General features: G+C 34.5%; 1 protein-coding gene across 1 annotated transcript in view; it reads right to left on the bottom strand.

The window, feature by feature from the left end:
* OLA1 (Obg like ATPase 1) overlaps window positions 1-26,436 on the bottom strand; it is a 167,921-nt gene that overhangs the window by 21,950 nt on the left and 119,535 nt on the right. The window contains exons 6-7 of the mRNA XM_060152621.1: window positions 24,300-24,380; window positions 23,901-23,998 (exon numbers count right to left, since the gene is read on the bottom strand). Coding sequence (XP_060008604.1) covers window positions 23,901-23,998; window positions 24,300-24,380 — 179 coding nt within the window. The remainder of the gene's footprint in view (window positions 1-23,900; window positions 23,999-24,299; window positions 24,381-26,436) is intronic.

The raw sequence follows: 26,436 nt of genomic DNA, 5'->3' as shown, positions 1-26,436 counted from the left end.
CAGATCTTGGGACTTCCCTGGTGGTCCAGTGGTAAAGAATCTGCCTTCCAATGCAGGGGGCACATGTTCGATCCCTGGTGAGGGAACTAAGATCCCACATGCCATGGGGCAACTAAGCCCCCACGCCACAACTACTGAGCTTGCACGCCTCAACTAAGAGAGCCTGCATGCTGCAAACTACAGAGCCCACACACCCTGGAGCCTGCATGTCACAACTAGAGAGAAGCCCATGTGCTGCGAGACAAAGAGCGCACACACCACAACTAAGACCAGACACAGCCAAAAATAAATAAATAAAATAAATAATAAATCTTAAAAAAAAGTATAGATCTTGTATGTTTCAATGAATTTTGAGAATTTTATATACACATGTAACCACCACCTCAAAACAGAGAACATTTCTATGTCTCCAGAAAGTTCCCTTATGACCTTTCCCAGTCAATCCACCCTGCCTCTCCATGTTGCTCTGTGTATTTTATTGGTGAGGTATATGATTTCCATCACATAAATATGCCACAATTTATTTATCCATTTTTCTACTAATGTGAGTTGCTCCTAGTTTTGGGCCATTATGAATAAAGCTGCTATTATTACTTTGTGTAAGAAAAACATTTATAAGATATGAACATATGTTTTCATTTTTTTAGATAAATACTAAAAGTTAGAATTACTGGGTCAGAGGATAAATGTATACTTGACATAAACCGCCAATTTTCCAAGGTGATACAATTCCTGCTCCCCTTTCCTTGTCCACTTTTGGTGCTGTTAGTTATTTTGATTTTAGCCGTTTTAGTGACTGTGAAATCATATCTCACTGTGGTTTTAAACTGTCTTTCCCTGATGACTTAAAGATGCTGAGTACCTTTTCGTGTTTATTCATGTATCTTCTTTTGTGAAGTGTATGTCTAAGTCTTTTGCCCATTCTTAGAATTGGGTTACTAGTCTTTATATTATTTATTTGTAGAAATTTAAAAATATATTCTGGATATAAGTCCTTGGTCAGATATATGTATAGTGAGTATATTTTTCCAGTCTGTGGCTAATCTGTTCATTTTCTTAACAGTATTTTTTGGTGAACAGAGCTATTCATTATAATGAAATCCAATTTTTTCTTTTATATTAGTATTTTTTCTATTTCATCCGAGGGATCTTTGCCTATCCCAAGCTGTAAAGATATTCTCCTACGTTTCAATGAAGGATCATGGATTGAGAAAATGTCAGCGTGAATATGTTTAAAGCAAATCAGAATGCCATGCATAGGAAAACAACCTACAAAGTCAAGGATGATAAGCTGGGAGGCTGTTACCCAACTTAAAAATGAAGTGATAAAGTTTTGGTCTAGGTTGATAAGCAGTGTAATGGAAGAGGAAGGAATGAGTAAGGGCCAGATTTAGAAGAAAAAAGATGGAACTTAGTGATTAACTGAATAAGATGTATGAAAGGACATATGTTAAAATGATTTGAAGAGATGAGCTTAAAAGATTCAAAGAGTACCAGTGCTACTAACAAGGATAAAAAAGTTTGAAAGTAGTTCCTACTGTGGATATATTGTAAGAAAAAATAAGGAGTTTAGTTTTGTACATATAAGCTTCATAATGATAATGGAATAGCCAAATGGAGATTTCTTGTTGCCGGTCTGGAATAATGAAACTTGAAAAGGGCTAAGAGGAAAAAGTAAGGCTATGGATTTGCAAATCATTAGCAGAGAGCAGCACATCTCAGAGTAACATCCATGTACCAGGAGCACCAGCAGCACCTAGGAACTTGTTGGACTTGACGATTCTCAGGGCCCCATCCCAGACCTAATGAATCAGAAACTCTGGCAGTAAAGGCAGCAATCTGTGTTTTAATAAACCCTCCAGAGGATTCTGGTGCACACTAAACTTTGAGAACCACTAGCATATATCCAGGTTAGAGTTGAAGGCATGAGCATAGAGGGCAAGTGAAAAACGTTAACAAGAATCACTCAATTACTAATTGCCAGGGAAGAGCCATGACAGGCAAAGAGAAAATCAGTAAAGGAAAGATATTAGAAGTGGAAGGCTAATATGTCTGTCACCCAAAAGCCAAGCAAGAGAATGTCATGAAGTTTCTAAGCACAGTTTATTCAGAAAGAGACAGAGACAGAAAGACAAAATGGAGCCTTCTTCCATTATATACCTCTTCTTCCCCACCTTGCCTCCCAATGGGGTCATATTGTCTAGTTTTCCTTTAAATAAGGAAAATCTGCAAACAAAGTAACGCAAAAAATGCAACTGTAAAACTCCATTTCTTTTAAAATGAAAGGAGAAAATGACAGGCATCTTATATATGTAATTTCATTTAATACTTATATAACTCTTTCCAGAGGAAGGAGAGAATGGGCTGTAGTGTGTAAGGCAAGTGCAGTCAAAATAAGCTGTTGTTCTAAAGATTGGAGAAATGACAGCATGCCTGTATGCTGATGTGAAACATCCACTGGGAAAGGAAAAACTGACGATGCGGGAGACAGAGGAGGAACTACTTCAGTAGGTGAGTGGGGATATATAATCACGTGCACAAGTGAAAGGTTGTCTTTGGCTAAGTGCATAGAACAGGGGTCAGCAAATCATTGCACATTTTTGTATGGCCCACAAGCTGAGAAGGGTTTTTACATTTAAAAATGATTTCTCATAAAAACAACAACAAAAAAGGAAGACTATTTTGTGACAGTGAAATTATACGAAATTCAAATGTAAGTGTCCATAAATGAAATTTTATTGGCACACGCCATGCCCATTTGTTTACATACTGTCTATAGCTGCCTTTGCAGTACAACAGCAAAGGTGAGTAGCTGTAACAGAGACTGTGTGGTCCTCAAAGCCAAAAATATTTACTTTCTGACCCATTATGGAAATCATCCGCTGCCACCTGGCATAGACATCCATCTAACTGTGTTCTAAACCTTTGATGTATCTAACCAGAATAGACAGACTTCAAGTGATCTACATATTTCTATTAATGAAGACTAAAAGTCAGAGTTGAAACATAATGGAATAAAGTCAACTGATTTCATCCAGCCAGCCATTCAATCAATCACAAAATTTACTGAGTCTGGTGCCAAGCACTGGAAATATAAAATGAACAAAACAGGCATGATCCTCATTTTCATGGAATGTAAATTCTTATGGGACAGAAAGAGAAACAAGTAAGTGAGATTATATAACTTATGCCAAGTGCTCAGAAGCAAATACACACGATGCTTTGAACAAAAGGGAGTCTGGGGATTACTCTAGACAAGGTAGTCAGGGAAGGGGTTTCTGAGGAGGACAGAAGAGCCAGCCACAGTGGGGAAAAGGGGTGTGGTGAACAGGAGAAGCAGACAATTAAATGTTCTTAGATTTCCAGACACAGAAACATGCCAGGATAGAGAAATTTATACATTATGAGTAGCACATGCATGGAACACTTTCCCTGATAAATTTTCCAATGATATTTTTACTACAAAGTACACACAGAGTAATTATATAATGGGTTCAAATGGTCTGGGAACAAAATACAGATTAAAAAAAAGAAACAACAACAACAACAACAACACTGTATAATTACTTAATTACCCGAGAGATAGGAATGGGTCCAGAAAGCCATTTCTGCTTATCAGGTATATAGAGTAACAGTCTTTTTTTTTAAATGGGGAGAAACATTCCACACAATGTAAGTTTTACAGGATACTGGCAAATGCAAACGTACCAAAGAAAGTATAAATGGTAGGCATTTCTTAATTGCTTAAAATAAAATTAAGCTTTTCCTACTACATCACAACAAATATCAGAAATGATCATAAAAGGACAAACAATACTAGAAACCACAGAACGTGCTTCAGCTGTAATTTATACATAGCTAATGCAGTATAACATACCAGTTGAAGCTTGACAAATGATAAGCTACGGACTTTGGGAAAGAGCGTCATTTGGTGCTTAATTCTAAATTTCTTATTTGGCATATACCAAGTTAACTATTTAAAACACAACCTGTCCATTTTGTGGATTGGTTATGTAGTTTGTTCCATGTTAAAATAATCAATTCTTTCATTTTGTTTTTAAGGCACAAATAACTTTCTACTTAAAATTTAAGCAGGTTGAATGAGTACAAAATAAAATGTTCAGTAATCTTTTAGGTATTTATAAAATTATGCAATTCTAGTTTATTTCTCCTCATGAAAAATGATAAAACATGACTTTCAGCTATTTGAAAATCCAGACACACAGATCTATCGAAACGTAAGGTACATTCAATGTAATGATTCATAGTGTCTCTAATAGAAAGATTCAGCAGTTCTCAATCGAGACCTTTATTCCTTCTCTGAATAAATGATGCCTGAAATTTTTATTCTTGTTCTAATGGAATTTCAATGGCCTTCACTGCAAATCTACTGGAAATTTTTGCATATTAAGTAGAAAAAATTAAATGATGTTAACCACATTTTAATGTGATTAAGGCTGACAGGGTCATTATTTCTGCTAATCACTCAGTTTAAAACGCTCAAACAAAACTTTATAACAGACAAGGTTTTTAATTTTCCGTATATCTTGTTGAATTTATTTTTTTAAAAAACTACAGCAGAAAAAGAAGGGGAAAAAACCATACTATAGTCCTTGACAAAAACCAATGGGTATTTCCTACAATTTGCAGATGGATTTCATTATACTTAATCTGGTGATGTAAAAACAAAAATGCAAAACAATCTTATACTGCACATGCTTCCCTGGTTTCTTTCCCTTTAAACATGAAGATGGTAAGAAAATACACTTTGTAGAATTCTGAGTTCTGTGTTTCCTATTTACTGCTAAATGGAAACAAATATAGTTTTTTCTTTAGATCTTATAGCAAACTAAAAACAGAATTAATGTATAATACTGCCTCAAGCAATTCTTCAATGTCCTGTTTTTTAGATTAATCTATGCCATGCAACATAGAATATTTCAAATATATCAAAAGAATGATGCTAATTGCTGTAAGAATAATACGACTTCTCCTTACAGATAATTTGTTTTTTCTGTTTTCTGATAAGAAATTTACTTTGTTCATGGTCATTCTATACTAGAAACATAATATTAAATTAACTACGTAAGATGGCAGGTATATTTGCTGTAATTTTGGTGCTCTGCTTGCAAAGAATTGTTTCTAAAAGTATAATATTTTTGAAGTGAAAATGACTTGGAACCTAGCCTAAAAGACTTAGCCAGTATCTTCTTTAATTTTCTGGGCTTTTCAATATTTTCTGAAAAGAATAAGCTAGGTACATAACCCATATAACTATATAATGAATGAGTCAAGTATCTCACTACTTCTTTTGTTGGCTGTCAGCTGCTTAACCAACAAGAGTTGCTGAAAATCATCTTTATCTTTCAGCTATTAAAATGGTAATTTCTAAAAATGATCTGAGGACTGTAATTCATTTTGACATATGAAGGAAATATGTCTATTCCTAATCCTGGAGCTACAGTTTTTACAGAAACAAAATTAATTCGCTTTTAGAAAAATATGACGAGCAAACAATTTTTGAAAAGGAATACACACCTGAAGTTCAGACAGTCTAATTCATACTGATTCACCCCAACCTAGTAAACTTAAACCAAATTCAATGACTAAAAACAAAACACTTCATACATAAAAAAAGATTATGTAAATATTTTTTGCATTGTAGTTTTTCTAAAGCTGCATGAAACTATGATTATTGCAAATAATAGTTAAACCAACAATTATAAAACTTAAGCTACAGGTGCAGTACCTTTGTCAAAAAAAAAAAAACCAACCCGAAAACCAAAACAAAACAAACAAAAAATAAACGATCATCCTTTTCATGGTAAATTACTCAATTGCATGCAAATGGATAAATGAGTTTACCTCACTGATCACAATCTAAGCAGCTAACAAAAGCAGAGCACCTGGCCACAAACAAGTCCTTTGAAATACAATTTACTATGAAGTTTGAGAAATTGCCGTTCTGCTTTCATATTAAAAATCATAACCAAACTACTTTTCAGCATGAAGCTCAGCCTTTTGTGAAGAGAAAGAGATTAGGGTCTGTAGTAGATTATTTAAATATCAAGAAGTTCAAATTAACGCTGCATTGCAGTCATAATCTTTGGTGTTTCTCGAAAGAATTAATGTTGAAATTCAAAAAAATTTTAGTGTGATGCTATGCAATGGTGTATCAACTAATAACCCTCCAGAATTTCTGTGCTCATCTAAAAAGAGTCCCTGCTGAATGTTCTAATGCATCTTATTGTGAATCTTCAGCAAATAAAACTTCATGTATGAGCTCATGATGTGCTTTGCTGCCGGAAAGTCACAGACTCTGTGGGAAGCTCTTTATCTTCCCAGCAGTCAGTTCTCTGAGAACATCAGCGCAGCTACTGTAGTTACCTGTAGATTACTTGTATTTTCTCACATCTGTGTCCAGCAATCTAAACCATGATGATAAAGGGTCATTAGGTTTTGAGTGAGGAAGGGGATGGACTAGACAATTTGCTCCGATAAGCTCCTTGTTGGGAGCTCCAGTTTAGAATGTGAAATGTTGGTATGTACAGTTTTACACTAAAAAGAAAAAAAGAATTTCACTTTTCTGCACTAACAATTAAAAATGATACAGTTTAACATCTCACTATAGTCTACTGATTCACATTTTACGTGGGGGATTTATAATTAAAAGTATTTAAGAGAAATTTTTCTGCTTGTAAAATGGACGTCTACGCTCTATTAGCCACAAAGAATTCAGGTACAATTACTAAGATAACTGCTGTTTGGAGCACAGCAAAGCAATTTCCCACAGTGGGACTTACAGTTCAATTTACCAGTTGGGCAAATATTTTGTGCTCTGTAGTGGCCAGAGAGTTAAAAGCTATAGGTAACAGTTGAGCCGTGTTATACCTGGAGAAAAGTTTCTTCAATTCAAATGGATGGTTTAGATTTCAAAGTAAAGAGAGTACCCCCAAAAACATTGCCCCAAAGTAAAACTGTATAATTTTAAAACTAACACAAAATACAGTTGTCACAGAAACCCTGACTGACCTCTTGTCCCCCCCAAAAATAGAGTTCATAATTTGGAACTCAACACAGTATTTTATTTTCATATTTGTGTTGCATCCTAAATCATTCTGATACTTAATCACATTCTCCTAGTAATCAGCTGATAGAATATGTTATATTCTTGATTAGATTATAGAATGGGAATACTAATTACTTAATTTCAAATGGCTTAGAATAACTGTGTCAGGTTACAGAAATATAAAGAAAAAATTTTTTTCTGGCATCCTTCAGTTACGATGTGACACACCATATAGACAGGATAAAAAGAAGTGTTTTAGTTTAGCGAGAGAAAGAAGAGTTTAAAAAATGCTTGCTAAAGTTGCATTCATAATTTCTTTATTTATGTATGTTTATTTTTGTACAATATTATATCTTCTACACATCTTCCTCCAAAAGGAAATTTTAAGAGATAATAGTGACTGGAATTAATAAAACACTACCCTGCCTTAAAGAACTATATTAAAATTACGAAAGTATGTGAATAAAAGCAATATTTAAAAATAAAACACCAAGTAGTGATTTGGCTTTTTGGAAATAACTTTAAAATAGTATTCATTTGGACCATTTGAAGGCTTTCCAATGCTGCTAGAGAAGAAAAATAAAAATATTTATTTTGAAAGTTGTTTGCTAGCACTAAACACAAGCAAGCAATATTTCCCAACAGATTAAAGATAAACTAAGCATTTAAAAATTCCTGTTCTTGGGCTTCCCTGCTGGCGCAGTGGTTGAGAGTCCGCCTGCTGATGCAGGGAACACGGGTTCGTGCCCCGGTCCGGGCAGATCCCACATGCCGCAGAGCGGCTGGGCCAGTGAGCCATGACCACTGAGCCTGCGCGTCCGGAGCCTGTGCTCAGCAACGGGAGAGGCCACAACAGTGAGAGGCCCGTGTACCGCAAAAAAAAAAAAAAAAAAAAAAAAAAAATCCTGTTCTTCCTTTCAAATATATGAATTGTCTAAAATCCTTTTAAGAAAAATCATACGATGGAAGATATGTCACTAACACCAATGTGGAGACATTTCTTAAAATAAAAATTACTGTATGGGCTTCCCTGGTGGTGCAGTGGTTAAGAATCTGCCTGCCAATGCAGGGGACACGGGTTCGAGCCCTAGTCCGGGAAGATGCCACATGCCACGGAGCAACTAAGCCCTAGTGCCACAACTACCGAGCCTGTGCTCTAAAGCCCGCGAGCCACAACTACCGAAGCCCACGCTCCGCAACAAGAGAAGCCACCACAATGAGAAGCCCACGCACCACAAAGAAGAGTAGCCCCCGCTCGCCGCAACTAGAGAAAGCCTATGCAGCAATGAAGACCCAATGCAGCCAAAAATAAATAAATAAAAATAATAAAGTTCCCTTAAAAAAGAATTACTGTAAAATATAACATTTGGGTAACTAACATTAACATCCTAAGGCAATATGGGAACACAAATCCATAATAATTATTCATACACCAAGCCACTGTAAACCTAAATCATTTCTGAAGACCTGAATGTGTCAAGAACTTTGACAATTATGACTGGAGCCAGGAAACTGTAGCAGTACAGAATTTCTTATGAATTTCTCCAGTTACTTTTTATAAATGCTGTCTTGGATGACAGCTTAATGTGTACCACATGCAATATTTATTCTTCTTCAGTGTCAGACTGTCTAGCCATCCAAGGGAATACAAAGAATGTCACTTATTAGGATAAAAGCACAGGGAAGGTAATCAAGGACATATGTAACATCAGCCAATCATGCCCTATTTCAACATCCTATTCCATTCATAACAGTTCAACAATTATTTGCTTACTGATAACTTGCTTTCAGGCTGTTTGTGTTCACCGTAATGGTGGTTTGCATTTATTTTGCTCTTTAGAATTGGACACTTGCTGTGCCATACGTGTTTGTCAAAACTTTGTATCTTCTGTCAGAAATGGCTTAGCATATCAAATAATTTCTGTTTGTCAGGAACTACTAATACAACAATCAGTAACCCTTGATGTCAATAGGGCACTGAAATAACCATAAGACAGCAAATATATAACTAGTAAATATTTTACAAAAAAAAAATCCTATAAAGTGATACATAATAAGAAAGTCGTTATTATTAAGCTGAAGCACACTCACATACATTCCCATGCATATAGCTAAGAATACTTAATAGGCATTGCTTTTTCTTTTGTTTTGGTTCTCCAAGATGGTAAAGCTGTTAAGAATTTCGCAAAGTAATTTGGTGGTCTTTAAACTGTACAGCCAAAATGTCTAAGTAATACCAAGTCACATTAAACCTTATACTTGGCCACCAATACAAATTTCACTTAATAATAGATTTAAAATAATGTCTCATCATATATCATAATCACGAAATGGGTAACTGTAGAAACATAATTACTTAATCATATTTAATCATTAAACTTTAACCAAATAACGACTTGAACTATTTATTCTAGTAACAATTAAAAGCTTTTTTTTTTTTTTTGCGGTACGCGGGCCTCTCACTGCTGTGGCCTCTCCCGTTGCGGAGCACAGGCTGCGGACGCGCAGGCTCAGCGGCCATGGCTCACGGGCCCAGCCACTCCGCGGCATGTGGGATCTTCCCGGACCGGGGCACAAACGTGTGCCCCCGCTTCGGCAGGCGGACTCTCAACCACTGCGCCACCAGGGAAGCCCAATTAAAAGCTTTGAAAAGTACTAATTTCAAGAGATCTAGACAACTAAGATGTTTACCTCTGAATATAGGAAAGGAAACAAATTGTTGGTATTCTCTTTTGGTCTCTTTTTCTCTTTTGTCTCAGATTTGGCCTAAAGTAAAGTTCTACAATGCAAGAAATATCCCATGCAAACTATTCCATACGATATTTATTTTAAAAGACTCACAAAAAAAAACACTTTTAAATAATAAAAACATTATTATAAATTGTTCTTTTTCAGTCTACATCTACCTGAACTGTCTGGTAAACCACTGATTTTCTTAGCTACGTACGTGTTACAACATACCTGCTGACAAGACTAAGGAAAAATCCATTTGGGTAGAGATGGCAAGGTATAGGGATTAGTCTTGATTAATGACAGGAGAAACACAGCAAGATTTTCTAACTGCTACTGTTCCATTTAAAAGTGTTCATGAAACAGTAAAATCTCTATAAATATGAAGTCTGGTACTTATATTTCTAAATAGACTTCTAACTGGATCACAAACTTAAAAAAAATTTTTTTTTGGTAGGGGAAGCAGAGAGGAAACAAAAATACAGTGAAAGGAAGAGAAATGCAAGTGACCTTATCCTTGTAAATTTCAGAAGGCAGAACATTACAATATTATAAAAAATAAAAATACGTATAATTAGGAGAAATAGAAGAAAATGGCAAGTTGCTATCCTTTATTTCTTGAGAATTAACAGGTTAACAAAATGTTTTAAAGACTTGTTTTAACTTGAGCTCATGAGAGAAAAGTATAAAACATTTTACTGCATTTATAGCATGTTTTTCATGCAACCAAAGTGCAAAAAAAGAGCTATGCTGGTTGTATACCAGTGAAAATTACAGAAAAGCGTGCTTGTTGGAAAGCAAACATAATTGCAGTGGTTTATGTAAGCAGGACTCAAATTAGTTAAGAGAATTTATTGTGCAATTACAATTGCCAGACACTAATTAACTATAGATCTATCATATATACGTTTTCATCAAATTATGAGAATTAAATTCCAAGACAAATGGACCTATCTACCACAGAATAATTTCACTTAATATATGTAAAATATTTTATTTAACCCTCATTATTCTGTAAGAAAGTTATTACTCTTCTGTTTCACAGGTGAGGAAACAAGGGCTATAAGGAAGCCAACCAAACTATCTTGAGTCCTGCTTATATAAAAACACTGCATAAATGTTTGCTCTCTAGCTGGTAGGGGTTTCTGTGTAATGTTTACCAGGATACAACCAACATAGACAACTCTTTTTTGCACTTTTTGTTTCATGAAAAGCATGCTATAAATGCAATAAGATGTTTTATACTTTCATGAGCTTGAGAGAAAGATAGATATTTGGGTAGATATTTGCCTTGTTGTGAGGATTAAACCAAATGAGACAACATATGTAAGTGCCCCAAAGTCTGGCATATAATAGGTGTTGAACAAACAGTAGTCATTATTCTGCCCAAGACTTGGATCTATGTGTACATATACATACATACATATGAATATGCATATACAATGTTCTTTCAATTATATTGCTATGTGTTAGTGAAGCATCTGAACAGAATATTATACAAATTACCTGCATGCACTTCAGCTAATAAAAGAGATACATACACATGCACATACATGCACAATTCCCTACTCCCAGAAAGGTCTCAAAAACACATCCAAGTAACTGAAAATGCAAGAAAACAGAACAAATCAGTATGTGGTTAAAAACAAACACACAAACAAAACCAAGTGGTAGAAGAATGTACTTATCTTGAAAAAGAATTGATAACATGTATTTTCCACGTAAAAATATATAAACTATTTTAATTATTGACCCGACAAAGGGTTATTAAATTGGTACAGAGGTAAGTCCATGATAATAAAGATAAGGTTTCAGGTAAAAATTTTATATTACCTTCAGTTAGCATTCTCTAATCAGGTTATAGTGAAATTTTAGTCTCAAATTTTATAGTGCATGAACTATGTCTAAATGAAATGTATAGTGATAGGGAATGTGGCAAGTATGTGATCTATTTCTCAGGCCTTGTCTACCTTTCCAACATCACCAGTGCACCAATGCTGAGACATCATGGCGCAGTAGTAAAGAACGAGAACTCTGGACATAAACTGCTCAGGTTTGAAGCTTGGCACCATTCTTGGCTAAGTTCCTCAGTCTCTCTATACTTGCTTTGACTTCCTTAAAATACTAATAGTACTTACTACTCTATAAGGTTGGTGGGGGTCTTAAATGTAATGCATATAGTTAAGTGTTCAGTACATGTTGACTGCTGCTGACTACGACTAACGTAACAACAACACTTTAGGCACATAAATTATCCGTTGTTGTTCTATTTCATGATATTCTCTCATTTCCCTGTTCATTTACACACCAACTTCCTTACCCCAGCAGTGAAGAATTGTTCTTAACAAACTGTATGGTATGCTAGAAGAAAGAAAAAAGGAAAATTTTGCTTATCATATTAATATATAAAAACTGATCTGTAGTTATAGCTGTTTTCTGAGGTCTAGTCTGTAGTATTATTTTAGACTTGGCAACTTGATGCAATTTTTATATCGGCTTCAATGAGAACAGTTGTATTTTCTCCACCAAAATTTTCATATATGGTATTAATATGTTTAAAAATGGATGCTAAAGCAGGTACTAAAATATTTTGCTGTAACAGTATCATATAGTTAACAAAACTACAAGGCAAGAGAAAAATGGCAGCAGCAGAAAACTTATTATCCTAAGAAGAGCAGATAGTTGTCATCTTGAGAACTGTTTCCTTTTATTAACTAAAACCCTAAACAATTTGGTGGAGATGTTATTTCCTGAGATAAAACATAGCAGAACACAAAGTTAATTAAAGCAATATTTTCAAAGATCTCTGAAGATTCACAAATATATCTTGCAGTGTCGTGTGGAACTGGCACAAACATTCAAGTCAAATGGGTCTATTTCTTCTACTACTACAAGAACTTGGGCATGTTCTGAATCTCTCCAATTGTCTTATCTGTAAAATGGGCATGATAATATCTATGTTTCATAAATATCCTTAAATTTTTCATGTTTCATCTATTCTTCTATTAACATCTCACCAATTTCTAACCTCTAAAGGATGCCTGGCACACAGCAGGAACTCAATAATAAATGATGGTTTACTATGTATGTCTTTGGGTTTGGTACATGAAAAGCTAAGTCACTGTCACTTAATGGGAGGGTGGGGGCAGGACAGAGAAAAGAAAAATGGCACAATTTAAAAGGTAACAATTTTAAGTATAAATTATGTATGAAAACTACCAGTGACCTTCATGTTTCCAACATCCAGCTATGCTCTTTGGGAAAAAATGAAACATCACTTAAAAAAAAAAAAAAAGCTAAAAAACAATTACCAACAGACAGATGTTATTCGATCTTTTCCTTTTACATTTCAAAATGGACTAAACCCAAAGATAATTTCCACAGACTGTTCTTTTTAGAGAATTTCTAACGAAAATGTTGACAATCACCTAGGAATATTGATGAGTACTCCCTTGATATTAATGACAAATACTTAAAGTACTAAAAAGGCACCTTTGTATCTGTATTAATGGAAACACAATCTTATTTATCTCTCTGCTAGCTGAACACATTCCTAAACTAAAATGCAGATCTCTTAATTCAACTATGAAAATGCTTCATTTTAGTAAAAATTCAATTCGAGGCCAAATAAGTGTCATGGAGGCCATCTCGAGATTTGTCTGAGGATCCAATGAAGTAACCTAAGTTGAAACACTGTGAAGTTTTGATAAATGTTGGTTGTTATTATTCTTAATAAAGTTCAATCTACTTATTTGAGGGCATACATCAAGGGACTTTTAAAAGAAGTGATTTACGAGTAGTAGTGTGGGGCAGATGAAATTCAAAATAAATCTATATAATTGCAAATTTTACTTGAACACATTTAGGATGGTTTAATATGCTTTTTAATTGCAATGTATTTGAATAAAAACTTATTAGCTCTTTTCAAGTGGTTGTCTTCACATTTTATATTCTTTTTCGATGTTCCATCACATTTGCCTTTGAATTTGCTGTTCCCTCTCCCTGGACTAAGCTTTCCTCAGATCCTCCCTCTCTCATGGTGCACTCCCTTGCTTCTTAAAGGCCTTTCCTGACCACCCTAACTAAAATAGCACCCTCCTACCCTGCTTTATTTATTTATTTATTTTATTCATGCATTTATTCTTTCATTCATTTGTAAAAATCGAAAATGTTTTTTGGGAATTTACTATGTACCAATTACTACCCTAAGTGATCAAGTGTATCAATTCATATAACAGTCATACCAACTTTATGAGGAAGATAGTTATTATTTTTATGTTTAAAATGAGAAAGGTAAAATTTCCAAAAGATACACTTTAAAAGCCAGATATAAAATTCTGGCAGCCTAATTTTCTGCCAGAATTTTATATCTGGCTTTTAAACGTCACCAGCACATTATTCATTCAACAAATATCCTCTGGCTGCTAACTAAATGCTAATTATGCATTATGCTATATGCTAGGTTTATTTGAAAAAAGAAGAGTGATAATCTTTCAGCAATAAAATTACACACAATAAAGAGGGCTGTGGCAAAGGAAATGGAAAAAAATATATTAAAATGTGAGAAATATTATGAAAAAAGTTTACCAAGAGTTAATATTTAATTTTAAAGAAAAAGAAGTATAAATCTTAAATATTAATGCTGAGACTTCAAAGATGAGACTAGTATACTGATGGTATCATAAACACAGACGAGGAAATAAAAATGATCAAGTGAAATAGTGATATAAGTTAAGCCACTGAGGTAATCTATTTCTTTTTTTTTCTTTTTTAAAAATTTTTATTTTATATTGGAACATAGTTGATTAACAACGTTGTGTTAGTTTCAGATGTACAGCAAAGTGATCCTAATCATTTCCTGACATTATATTAAATATTTGTTTGTTGGTTGTCTATTATTCCATGAGACTATAACCCTTATGGGGGCAAAGGCTTTTTTTAATCAGTCTCAATGTTTATTTGCTTAGAAAAGGAAAAAGGAAGCATAGTACCTATCTCTTCACTGAGCTCACAGTCTTCATAAGAATACATAAACTTGAAATTTATATTCATATTGACAGTTTTTATGAAGTTAATTGTCTTCTTGATAATAAGCATTAAAAAGACTGAACCAGGTACCAATGTGCAGCCCCAAATTTACAGACAGGGGTGTACTCAGAGTTCCTAAGTCAGTTATTTTGAAACATATTTTTTAGCAGAATTTTAAAACTGGTAATAAAAATGGTCACAGATACCAAAATATGTCTCACCCAAACTGTACTATTTTTACTACATGGTGGATTAAGTAAGCTTTTGAGGGTGTTTTATAATCAAATGTTTTTGATGGGGAAATGCTTTCTAGGTCAATTTAGAATAAGGCAATGCAATATTTTGAGTAATGTAACTACCTTCAAATATAGATATGCCAATTCTACAAATAAGTTTTATTTCCACTTTGTTCTCATTCTAGACAGAGCAATAGCTACTATGAGGAAGATAAGAGCATGGTAAGATCCAGAAAAGACTTATTTTCAAGGGGTAGAGATATGGGAGTAGGAATGAGAGGAGGGGGAAAGACCAGGTCTTATCTTCAATTCAGTCCAGAAAAGTTGCTCATGAATTATGTATCTGCCAACCTCAGGAATGCTCTGGATTGTCCCACGGTCACAAAAACATCTTACCATGACAAACCTACATATGAGGGTTGAGAAGGTACTAGACATTTGCATGGGCATCTTTTCATTGTGAATTTGCTATAATTCACTAAAATCATAAAATTCTAGCACTAGGAGGGAACCTTAGAGATGATCTCCTTTAATTCTTTATTAACCTTCACTGCCTCATCCCCAGCACACATATAAACATTCAGAAATAGAGAAGCTCTGATACAATGGAACTGTTTTAAAAGGCTTTAAAGAATAAACACCATTTTTTTTAAAAAAAATTATGCTATCATAACAGTTAAAGAATGATTTACTCTAATGGAAGCCCAGGAGTGACAATAAAATCCTCTAAGCTTCAAATGATGAAGTCACAGGGCCTAACCTGAGAGAGAGATGAGGGCAGAGTCCTATGGAAGATGGTGATATCATGGGAGTTTTATCGCTACCGCCACTGTGCAATAGAGATGGTTCTCAGTTTGTTTTTGTTTTGGATGACAACTGTTTCAAAGCATAGAATTATAGCTGTAAACATATACATGATACATTTTGTTTCTTTATCGATATAATGGAAAGAAAAACCAAGGGAATGTATCCCAAAGATACATTTAGAAGACTTACCAAGTCCTTTTTCTATTACTGTATTCTTTTTGAGTTATGTTAATTAAATTTCAGAAATATTGTTTATACAGAACACATTTTATGTGAACATTCTGATGAACTGTCTTCAATACATGAATGGCTATATAATTTGCCTGAGGTTGAAGAACTAGTTAGCAGCAAATAAGGACCACAAAACTAGCATTTCAAAGTCTAAAGTAGCTGTATTCTTAATACATCAAACTTCCTGATAACATACACTACCTAATTTACAAATAGACTATATGCTCTAAATTTCTTAGAATTCACTTTCCTTACAGAATCAATGTTATCAACGGTATCCAGCATTTTGGTCTAGCCTTCAGAAGTCTATTTAACTTATAATGTAGTTGAACTACAGTAGTATCTCCAAAGGTAGATCTAGTGACTGGGGAACAGGAGAGACCACAGAAGACAGGGGCACAGAAAATAATACTCCTCTCCTATTCTGCATAAGCAGGAGATATTAGGCAAAACATTGAAATTGCCCCAAATGGCACTTTCTCCTTTCCTTTTCTACAGCCTTCTCCCAGGAAAACACTGGTATTGAGATCGCATATACTACAGTTAGACTCCATTCTTCAGCCTTCACAAGGCCCTGCCCTATCTCTCATCACCAACAGTCCTAAGATTTTTGGGCTTCAACAGTCGCCTCTATCTATACCAACTACTACTCAAAACTCCCATTTTATGAGTGTAGTTCATCTCAACTCATAGTTTTAGAACCAAAATCTGACTCAACAGTCCTTAACCTCTGGGACACAGATTTTTAAGAATATTAATAGACCTTGAAGTATTCACCAAAGTGAGTCGGGTAGAGAGGCAGAGAAACTCTCTGTGTACATGAATCACTCGTGATTTGAGGAACATTATATAGCTGTATGCCAAAGTTTGTCTTTCATTTCCTAGGTTATATATGTGTGTGCATGTATGGGGGATATATGTTTTAATTTCATGAAAGAATCCTAGAGAACACTTGTTTTTTTGTGAAAGAGCTTTAGGTTCTTAAAGCTAGAAGAAAATTTGTAAAACTTCTCCCTATTATATGCAGTGAAATTCTTCAGCCACTTTAAAAAAGATGAAAGTCCTGACACATCTCATAAATTATATTGCTCATAAATTAGTAAGTCAACAGATGGTGCTAATGAAGATAACAACTGACTCCCAAAAGTACAGTATCACTTTCTCAAATTCAGTGAACGATCTTGCAAAGAGAAATTATTGCCTATAAACTGTATTGGGCAAAAAGGCAAATAGGTCAGGGGAAATTCCTAACATGCCTAATACGGTGGGTCAATAACATTATATCCATATAAAAAGATGTGCTTTCTTCCATAATTATCTTTTTAAAAATTTTATTTATTTACTTATTTTTATTTTTGGCTGCATTGGGTCTTTGTTGCTGCACACGGGCTTTCTCTAATTGTGGCGAGCAGGGGATATTCTTCCTTGTGATGTGCGGGCTTCTCATTGCAGTGGCTTCTCTTGTTGCGGAGCACGGGCTCTAGGCACATGGGCTTTAGTAGCTGCAGCATGTGGGCTCAGTAGTTGTGGCTCGCAGGCTCTAGAGCTCAGGCTCAGTAGTTGTGGTGCATGGGCTTAGTTGTTCTGTGGCATGTGGGATCTTCCTGGACCAGGGCTCGAACCCGCGTCCCCTGCATTAGCAGGCAGATTCTTAACCACTGCGCCACCAGGGAAGCCCTATAATTATCTTTTTCAAACATGGAATCAGAGGTGTGATTTGGTTTCATTATGACTACGTGCTCTAGGGCACTAACATCTCTTGACAGGAATTATGAAATTGCTGCAAGAGTAACCAAAAACCACTTAATGAAACCAGAAAAGTACACAAGTATTATTACATGTACATACATATACAAATGCTAAAGGACATTCAAATAAAGATTCCTGAATGGCCAAAGGTCTTTTCCCTCCCACTTCTTTCAGCCTTCCATCTTTTGTAATAAAAAGATTGTCTTGCTTTAGTATATTTTTTTTCACTCTCAAGATTTTGGCCAGAGAAATTAAGAAATAATTCAACTCCACAAAATCCATTCACCAGAAATTATTGAAATCCTAATTCATAGTGCATATGGTACTGTTTCAAAGCTTTGTCATAATACAAATTAAAAAGTAAATAATTGATAATTATCCAATAGCAAAAATAAGAAACTATAAAACAGAGAAGGGGTCTTAAGAAAATTTTTTCTTTTTGAATTCATTTACAACTTACTTCAGTAAAATTAAGAATATTTTGGGGCTTCCCTGGTGGCGCAGTGGTTGAGAATCTGCCTGCCAATGCAGGGGACAAGGGTTCGAGCCCTGGTCTGGGAAGATCCCACATGCCGCAGAGTAACTAGGCCCGTGAGCCACAACTGCTGAGCCTGCACACCTGGAGCCTGTGCTCCGCAACAACAGAGGCCGCGATAGTGAGAGGCCCGCGCACCACGATGAAGAGTGGCCCCCGCTCGCCACAACTAGAGAAAGCCCTCGCACAGAAACGAAGACCCAACACAGCCAAAAATAAATAAATAAATAAATAAATTTATTAAAAAAACACAAAAGAATATTTTGTATAGGATTTACCAATTTAATCAATCTCATACTAAAAAAAGAATCGCTCAGTTTAGGCTTCCAGAATATCCTTAACTTGTTCTATCACCCTTTTATATCTGGCAAAGAAGCAAATAAACACTAGTCCTCATAAAGTAATCTCCAATAAAAGTTACAAATTATAGCTTTTAAAATTTAATTCAGCTAAAAAACTCCTCACATGTTAAAACAAACTTACCAACATTACATTGTGATTTCAAGAAGGTAGGAACACACTTACAATAAAAAATGTTTTCTCACAGCCTTCATAATGTTAGGTACTTCAAGATGAAGCTGACACAACATTCCCCCCAAACCATAAGAACCACAAGTGATTTTTTAAAAAAACAGAAATTATAATCCCAAAGAAACACTGCATGGATATTTCAGGGCTTTTACTTTGCCAGACTAGTGGATGATAAAGTGAAACATTTAAAAAAAACCTTATACATGTGAATCTTGCTTTATATACTAGTGTATGTTCCTGAAAACTTTATATGAATTGAACCTAATTTCAAATCTACTTGGGAAGCTTTCTGAACTAAAATGAATAATTTATTTAAGAATAATTAATCATTCCCATTTTATTTGTTTCGAGTAAATCGAATGTATAACAATGTGATTTTTTTCAAAGCAGCATTATCTGTGTTAAATTTCTAGCTTCAATGAATAATCTTGTCAGAAATTGATGACTTCTTATAGTAGTTTTACAGAATACATCATGGCATTCCTGAAAGGCCAAGAAAATGCTGTGGGAAGAAGGTTATATTAACCTTCTACAAATATAATTGTGAAGTGGACTTTTGCTCACGTTGAGTTAAGTGTATAGCCTGAAAATAATGGAAATCAGTGAATGATAGAAATTGGTGAAATCACCTATAATAGTGAATACTGCTCCTATTGATAAGACGTAATGGAAATGTGCTACTAGATAACATGTGTTGTGGAGAACAATGTCCAAGGATGAGTTAGGTAGAACAATTTCTGTCAGACCTCCAACTGTAAACAAGAAAATAAAACCTAAGTCTCACAGTATGGCAGATGATCACTCAACATTACCTCTGGGGAGTGTTGCCAATCAACTAAATACTTCTACTCCTATAGGAATAGCAATAATTATAGTAGATGTGTAAAGTATGCTTATGTGTCAACATCTATACTTATTGTGAATATATGATGCGCTTGCACAAGAAAGCCTAAGAACCAATCGATATTATAGCTCAAACTATCCCTATATACCTGAAAGGTACTTTTTTCCTGAATAGTATATAACATATATAAATATAATTTTATATTATATATACATACATTAAAAATTATATGCAAAAAAATGTTCACACTTCCCCTTTGTAAATAGTTGCTGAGATATAGTATCTGTAATTCTTATATACAGTTCAAGATATCAAGAATATATTGGGCTTATTCCATGATTTTCCCCCTAGCCAGGTATACAATATACAGTATCACCAAACACATTTAATTGTTATGTACAAATTAAGTGGAAAATTAACAAAAACAGAAAAGTTGGGGTAGGGCAGACAGAATCATAGTAAAATATGAATTAATAAAACATTTTTCTATTTAAAATTCATTTAGTGAACCTGACACATTGCCCTTGATTACAAAACAGCTTAAAAGACTGCAACTACTTGTCTACCTATCTTGAATCAATTTCAACACTCAGATTAATTGACTCTTATATAATATTAGAGAATAATGTTCAGTGACCACAAGCCCACCAGGGCATATGCAAATACATGTTTTACACACACATACACACACACACACACACATGCATACAAGAAATCTGAATGTCTTAAATTTTAGTTATACTTTTCAGTTGAATATGAATATGTAGTATAATAAACAACAAAATAAAATTATCCTTTATCAACAGGTTTAAGAAGGATGGGGACAAGAGAACACAAAAAAGAAACAAAATTGGAAGCTATGTAGGTGTACAAAATTAGTTCTACCAATTTCATAATTGGATAGGATATACTACTAACAGAGCAGCAAAGGTGCAAAGATTGAAATTTACACCCCTAATTAAGCAACAGTTTGGCAGGTCTAATGTCCTATACCTGCTTGACACCATGACTCATTAGGCGATCTCAAACGAAAATTAATACTACATGTAATAGGATCTTAGTTATAAGTAACTGATCATGTTTAAAATATGAAATCCTCAAGTGTTCAAAAATCATTGACATCTGCCAGAGATGACGACGACGACAACACAACAACAATTTCTGCATAGTCTTATTCATTCAAAGAACAACAATATATAATAATAAAAAAAATTTCTGTGGATTCCCCTTACAACATCTTGATTACTGTCATCTAATCACAACACAACTGTAACTAACCCGGCTGCCATGTTATTAGCTTCTCTTCAGGGGCTAAGTCTTAATCATAAATCAATGAAATGACTAATTCAACATTGTTAAAACCAGTGAGTAGATGCTTGGAACCATTCCGGTTTTTACATCTTTCAAAAAGGTCAATACACCTACTCAGTAACACAATAGACTTGTCTTTCAAAATGCTTCCTTATTTTCTAGGACTTAAAAATTAACATGTTTCCATTTAAATTTAAAGTGAACTTTAGTAATTAAAACGTTCATTACTTCTGAAATGGTGACCCCCTAAAATATAGTTTGTCTTCCTCTTGTGGCCAGAATCACAAACTCCTCCTCCTCTTTCCTGACCATTTAAAATAGCTTTCTAGATCTAAAAGACCCATGAAAATATTTATTACTACTTCCTGCATCAGTCTTAATCTGCTACAGTAACATTACATAATAACCTTAAAAAACAAAACCTTTTTCTTTTGCTAAAGGAGCAACTTATGCAAATGGAGCTGAGATATAAACATTACCAAAAAACAAGATGCTAACACAAATTTAAAGGATTTAGTAATTAAAATATATTTTAACTATTTACATCTGCTTGCAATGTTATAAGTGATGAAAACCTAGTGTTCATATCCTTCATAATAAAAATTTATTCTGCACTTTAATACAAAGGCTATGTTGCATAAACAGATTTAAAGCTGTAGCAGAGTGGCTGAATGAAAGGAGAATGGCAATCTTTCTGGCTCCAGTAGATGCCATTCCCTATCACACAATGTTTCCCACTCATAAATACATGACAAATACTTCCTCAATCATTTTTTACGAGCAGGGATGCACAGGGGGTAGTCAATGGCTAGCTTGAGGGAAAATAGGAACAGCAGGCGGCAGAAACTGTACAGAAAATGGCTATGTGGTAAATTCTCTTCTGGAACATCACTCAGTTACCCAGTCTTTGATCTTTCAGCTACAATTACACTAACTTCCACAAGATCTGACTCCCCCCACCCCCACCAAACATACACGCTACCCCAAACCAGATCATCAGTCATACATAAAATCTAAAATTTGATTTTATAAATAGGATCATCCATACCTCTACATTTTTATAAATTAAAATGTGCTATTTAGACAAGAGTTTACTTTCAATTGGCTATAACCATATCATCATCACCACTGGTCTCACAAAAAACATGGGGTGTCTGGCGACAGCTAAATCACAGACTGGCGTCTCCCAAGCAGTCTGTCTACCATTAGGGTCTGGGAAATAGTATTTACTGTACAATTAGAGCCAGGGAGTTCTACCTGTAATCATCCAAATACAGGTGTGAGAAGCTCCTTTGGGCAAGGAAACTGACTCATCCCTTTTCATGTAAACTTTGATGTCTGTATTGTTTCACGGAGCCCTGGGAAACCTTACCATTCACACTACAATGAGATTTATTAACTGAAGTCAAATAATATATTTAAAATTCCTTCCCAAAGGTAACAATTTTTAACATATCAATCACAAAATTTATAAGAATTTTATATAAGAAACAAGACAGAACTGTTTATTTTAAAGTTAATTATCTACTAGAAGACACTGACCAGTCAGAACTGAATTTTCATGTCAGGTTTATGCTTTCTAGAACATTACAAATTAAGAGGCCAAATTCAGTTTCCTATCAGGAACACAAAATGTCTTATAGTAATATCAACAGGGCATTTTTAGTTGCAGTAATTTCACAGAATTTATTCTAATGATTTATTGGAGTTAACCATCTGACATTAATTATTGTTTTGGCTTCCAGTCTATGAATGTTTATTTTTCAGTTTAAAGCTTCTCACTCTTTGATATCATATGGAAATGAGAATTTTTAATGGAAAATTGAAACCATGTGCATCTAAGTACTTAATGAAGTACAGGGGAAAACAAATGAAAATATATTTTAGGAGAATTCAGATATTTTACTTTGGATAGTTTTGGTTTGTTTGTATGACTTAACAGTATAAAATACTGAGGGTCCAGTGAGTACCATGCCAAATGTGTACATGCCCTTATGTTACATAAACATATGATTTTTTGAAGTTACTAGTGAACTAAAGGAAACCTGGCACATTTTGGTTACATGTCAAAAATGACAATCAATACATGAATGCATAGTTTTTACCTTTGTGTATTTTAAAGTATTTTGAAACAAATACCTGGTCTTTCCCTCCACCATAGCTTTTTTTTTAATTAAAAAAATGTTTTTTAAGGGCTTCCCTGGTGGCGCAGTGGTTGGGAGTCCGCCTGCCGGTGCAGGGGACGTGGGTTCGTGCCCAGGTCCGGGAGGATCCCACATGTCACGGAGCGGCTAGGCCCGTGGGCCATGGCCACTGGGCCTGCGCATCCGGAGCCTGTGCTCCGCAATGGGAGGGGCCGCGACGGTGAGAGGCCCGCGTACCAGAAAAAAAAAAATGTTTTTTAAGTATTCAATCTGGATTTTAAAACTTATGCCCAGCTACAATTCCAAGTAGATATTTTAAAGTCACATATAAAATCAACAAAGCTAGAATTTCCTAGTTTAAAAAGTTTTATTGCTCTAAGTAGATTTATTCTCATTTTGCAAAGGAAATATTGTCTATTCAATGAATTTGATAATTAAATATGGATAATTCAATATTGCCTAATGTAATTCCTTTGTTTTTCCTCTTAAGTTCTCTCAGTGTAAATCATTAGGAGATTCATCTCGGAATGTTAACACTAGGCAAAGCTTTCTCATCCATTTTAAACTTTTTAATAATAAGTAGAAAAATTTTAAATCAAACATAGCAGTAAGTACATATGTATGTGTGTTTGTGTGTGCTCAGATATGATATGTCGGGGTACATCTGGGGAGAAAAAAAACTTACCATTTGTTTTTCTTTCTAATGTAGTCTTTTTCAGAAAGATTAACCAAGTAGACCATTGGTTTTGAAGTCAGAAATAAGTGTTTATTCAACACTTCAATCTAAAGTGGGAGATAGAAAAAGAGTCCTTTTTAAAAGTTGAGTAAATATTAAGTCACTAAAGAACTTGAAAGAAAACTATTTAAACAGGAAGCCATTTTTATAATTCTTGTTTCTAAAAGATTAGTTGTCACAAAATATCAGGAGTAGGGGAAAAGAAAAAATAACAAGGCTGGGAATAAGAAATCATTGAGAGAAATAAAGTTTAACTAGATATAATAATAAGTGTAAAATAATGACAATTTTGTTCTCTAAGAAATCGAAGCAAAGGTAATAATAGATCGCATCATATTTATAATTTACCTCTTTGTCATTCCAATCATGACAGAAGCGAACAGGTTTCTTTTGATCTATAACCCAGGATTTGACTTTGCACATTATGTCCTATACACAATTGAGAAAAAAAGTAAATACAAGATGAATACTAAGCATTTAGATACTAAATATTAAAATTAAAAGTTTTCAAACCCTCAATTAAAAGTTGACTATAAAAATAAAGGCAACTTTTTTATGAAAGAAGTAAGTTGCACAGAAAATTATTTTCAATATCTCATTAAAATACGAAATGAAACATTAATGTGGCATTAAAATTTTACCATATGAAATGTGGAATACTAGCAAAATTAGTAACAATCTTAAAAATTTCAAACCATTAAAACATACCAAAGACTACAAGAGTTAATAATATCTCAACATTATCTAGTGATGTAAACTGCAAGATAAACATGCTATTAGGAAACGGGGGGGTGGGGGAACACTGGAGAAAGACTGAATTATAATTTTTTCCTTAAAAAGGAAAACAAAATAGATGAAATTGAGCCTATTATTGATGATCTACCCTCCAAAATATTAAATCAACTGACCAAAACCCTTTTTATTCTGAATTAATTTTTTGCTGACACCTTCTCCCTGCCCACTTCTCCTGTCCCTGCTCCAACCCACCCCCTCCAACCTGCCAAAGCCTCCATTACACAATGGCAAGAGCCCTGCACTGGTGACCTCCAACCAGCTGCATTCACTTTCAGAACATCTCTCTCTGCTGGAAATCTAAAGGCCTTTTAGTTAGCAAGCTAGTGTGCATTCAGAAGGAGTAACTGCAGGAAGAGCCCAATGTGCTTTGTTTCTCTGGCCTTTCTTCACAGAAAGATTAATCATCTGTGAAATGGAAACGGCAAACAGCAAGTGACACAAACTGAACCCTTCAAGCCTTTCCTCATCAGTTTTGTGGTTCTGAATCTAAAAGCTGCGTGTGGCAAGGTTCTCCTTACAGGCAGGTGTTAATAAAAGGCTCTTGGGTCTGAAAGGTCAAACTTAGCTCTTCCAGAAGAAGTGCGTTTGAGAGTCATCTGTTTTTTGTTGTTGTTGTTGTGAAAGATAACTTTTGGGTATGTTTTAAATATGCATTTCTCAAAATTTATTGTAATACACAATTATTAGTAACAGATTTCTTAGATTTTCATTGATGTATTTTACTTTATCATAAATCATTAGTCTTCTATAAATATCCACTTGTTAAATTACCTCAGTATTTAGTATACCTTCCTTCCAAATCTTGCTGTTACCAACAGGAAAAATAAGGAAAAAGCCCTATATCCTTAGATCCTGATTTGAAACCCTCCAGGAAAAGGACTTCCCACAGACTTCAACAAGGAAGGGGCAAGCCGAAAACTTTTAATGAAATCTAACATGGTCTGCTTAAGAATAATCACTTTTACTCTTCTATTTCACTCATAAATGTTTAAAAGTGGCTAATGTAACACCATTTCCTACAAGGAGAAGATCAAAGTGCTATATTACAAATGCATTATGATTAAAAAAGCCCTGTGCAGCCTTGCTATTAACTGTTCTTTAAACCCTAAAAGGCTTCCCATAGATCTCACTTGGCACTGCATATACAACCTTTGACAAGTAATGTAGACCATTTTTATTCATTGCCTAAAATTGTAGGCAATTATGTGCGTCACACTGGCCACCTGCAAATTCTGAATGCCTGCTCCAGTTGTCAGTGCAAAAAACTAATGTCGGAGGGGATTAATCTAGGGGGAGAGAGTCCTCTTTAATGGCTCCAGCAGGTGAAATGGCCCAGCTGGTTACTATGATGAGAGGCCAGAACAGCTTATGTGGAGACACGCAACAAGATTATACAAAAGAAGGAGAAAACAGTGGTACCATCTTACATTTGGTTCCACTAGTTTTTTTCAATTAAAAAAAGAAAAGAAAATAGACAAAGGAAAGCCAAACCAAAAATAAGGAAGGAAATTAAATCTTAATCATATAAAAAGTATAAAATACTTTTAACTATAAACATTTTCACAAAACCAAAGGGCCTCAATAAATGCTGATTGCTAGTGAAGGAATTTCAGTATTTCAGTTTCATTTTAAATTAACTAAAGCACCACTTCAGAAATAGAGATCCTATCACAAAATCTTTTAGGCGTTA

Source organism: Lagenorhynchus albirostris, chromosome 6 (genome assembly GCF_949774975.1).
Source record: "Lagenorhynchus albirostris chromosome 6, mLagAlb1.1, whole genome shotgun sequence".
Lineage (NCBI taxonomy): Eukaryota > Metazoa > Chordata > Mammalia > Artiodactyla > Delphinidae > Lagenorhynchus > Lagenorhynchus albirostris.
The sequence above is the reverse complement of the archived record's forward strand: the minus strand, read 5'-3'. Positions and strand labels throughout refer to the sequence as shown.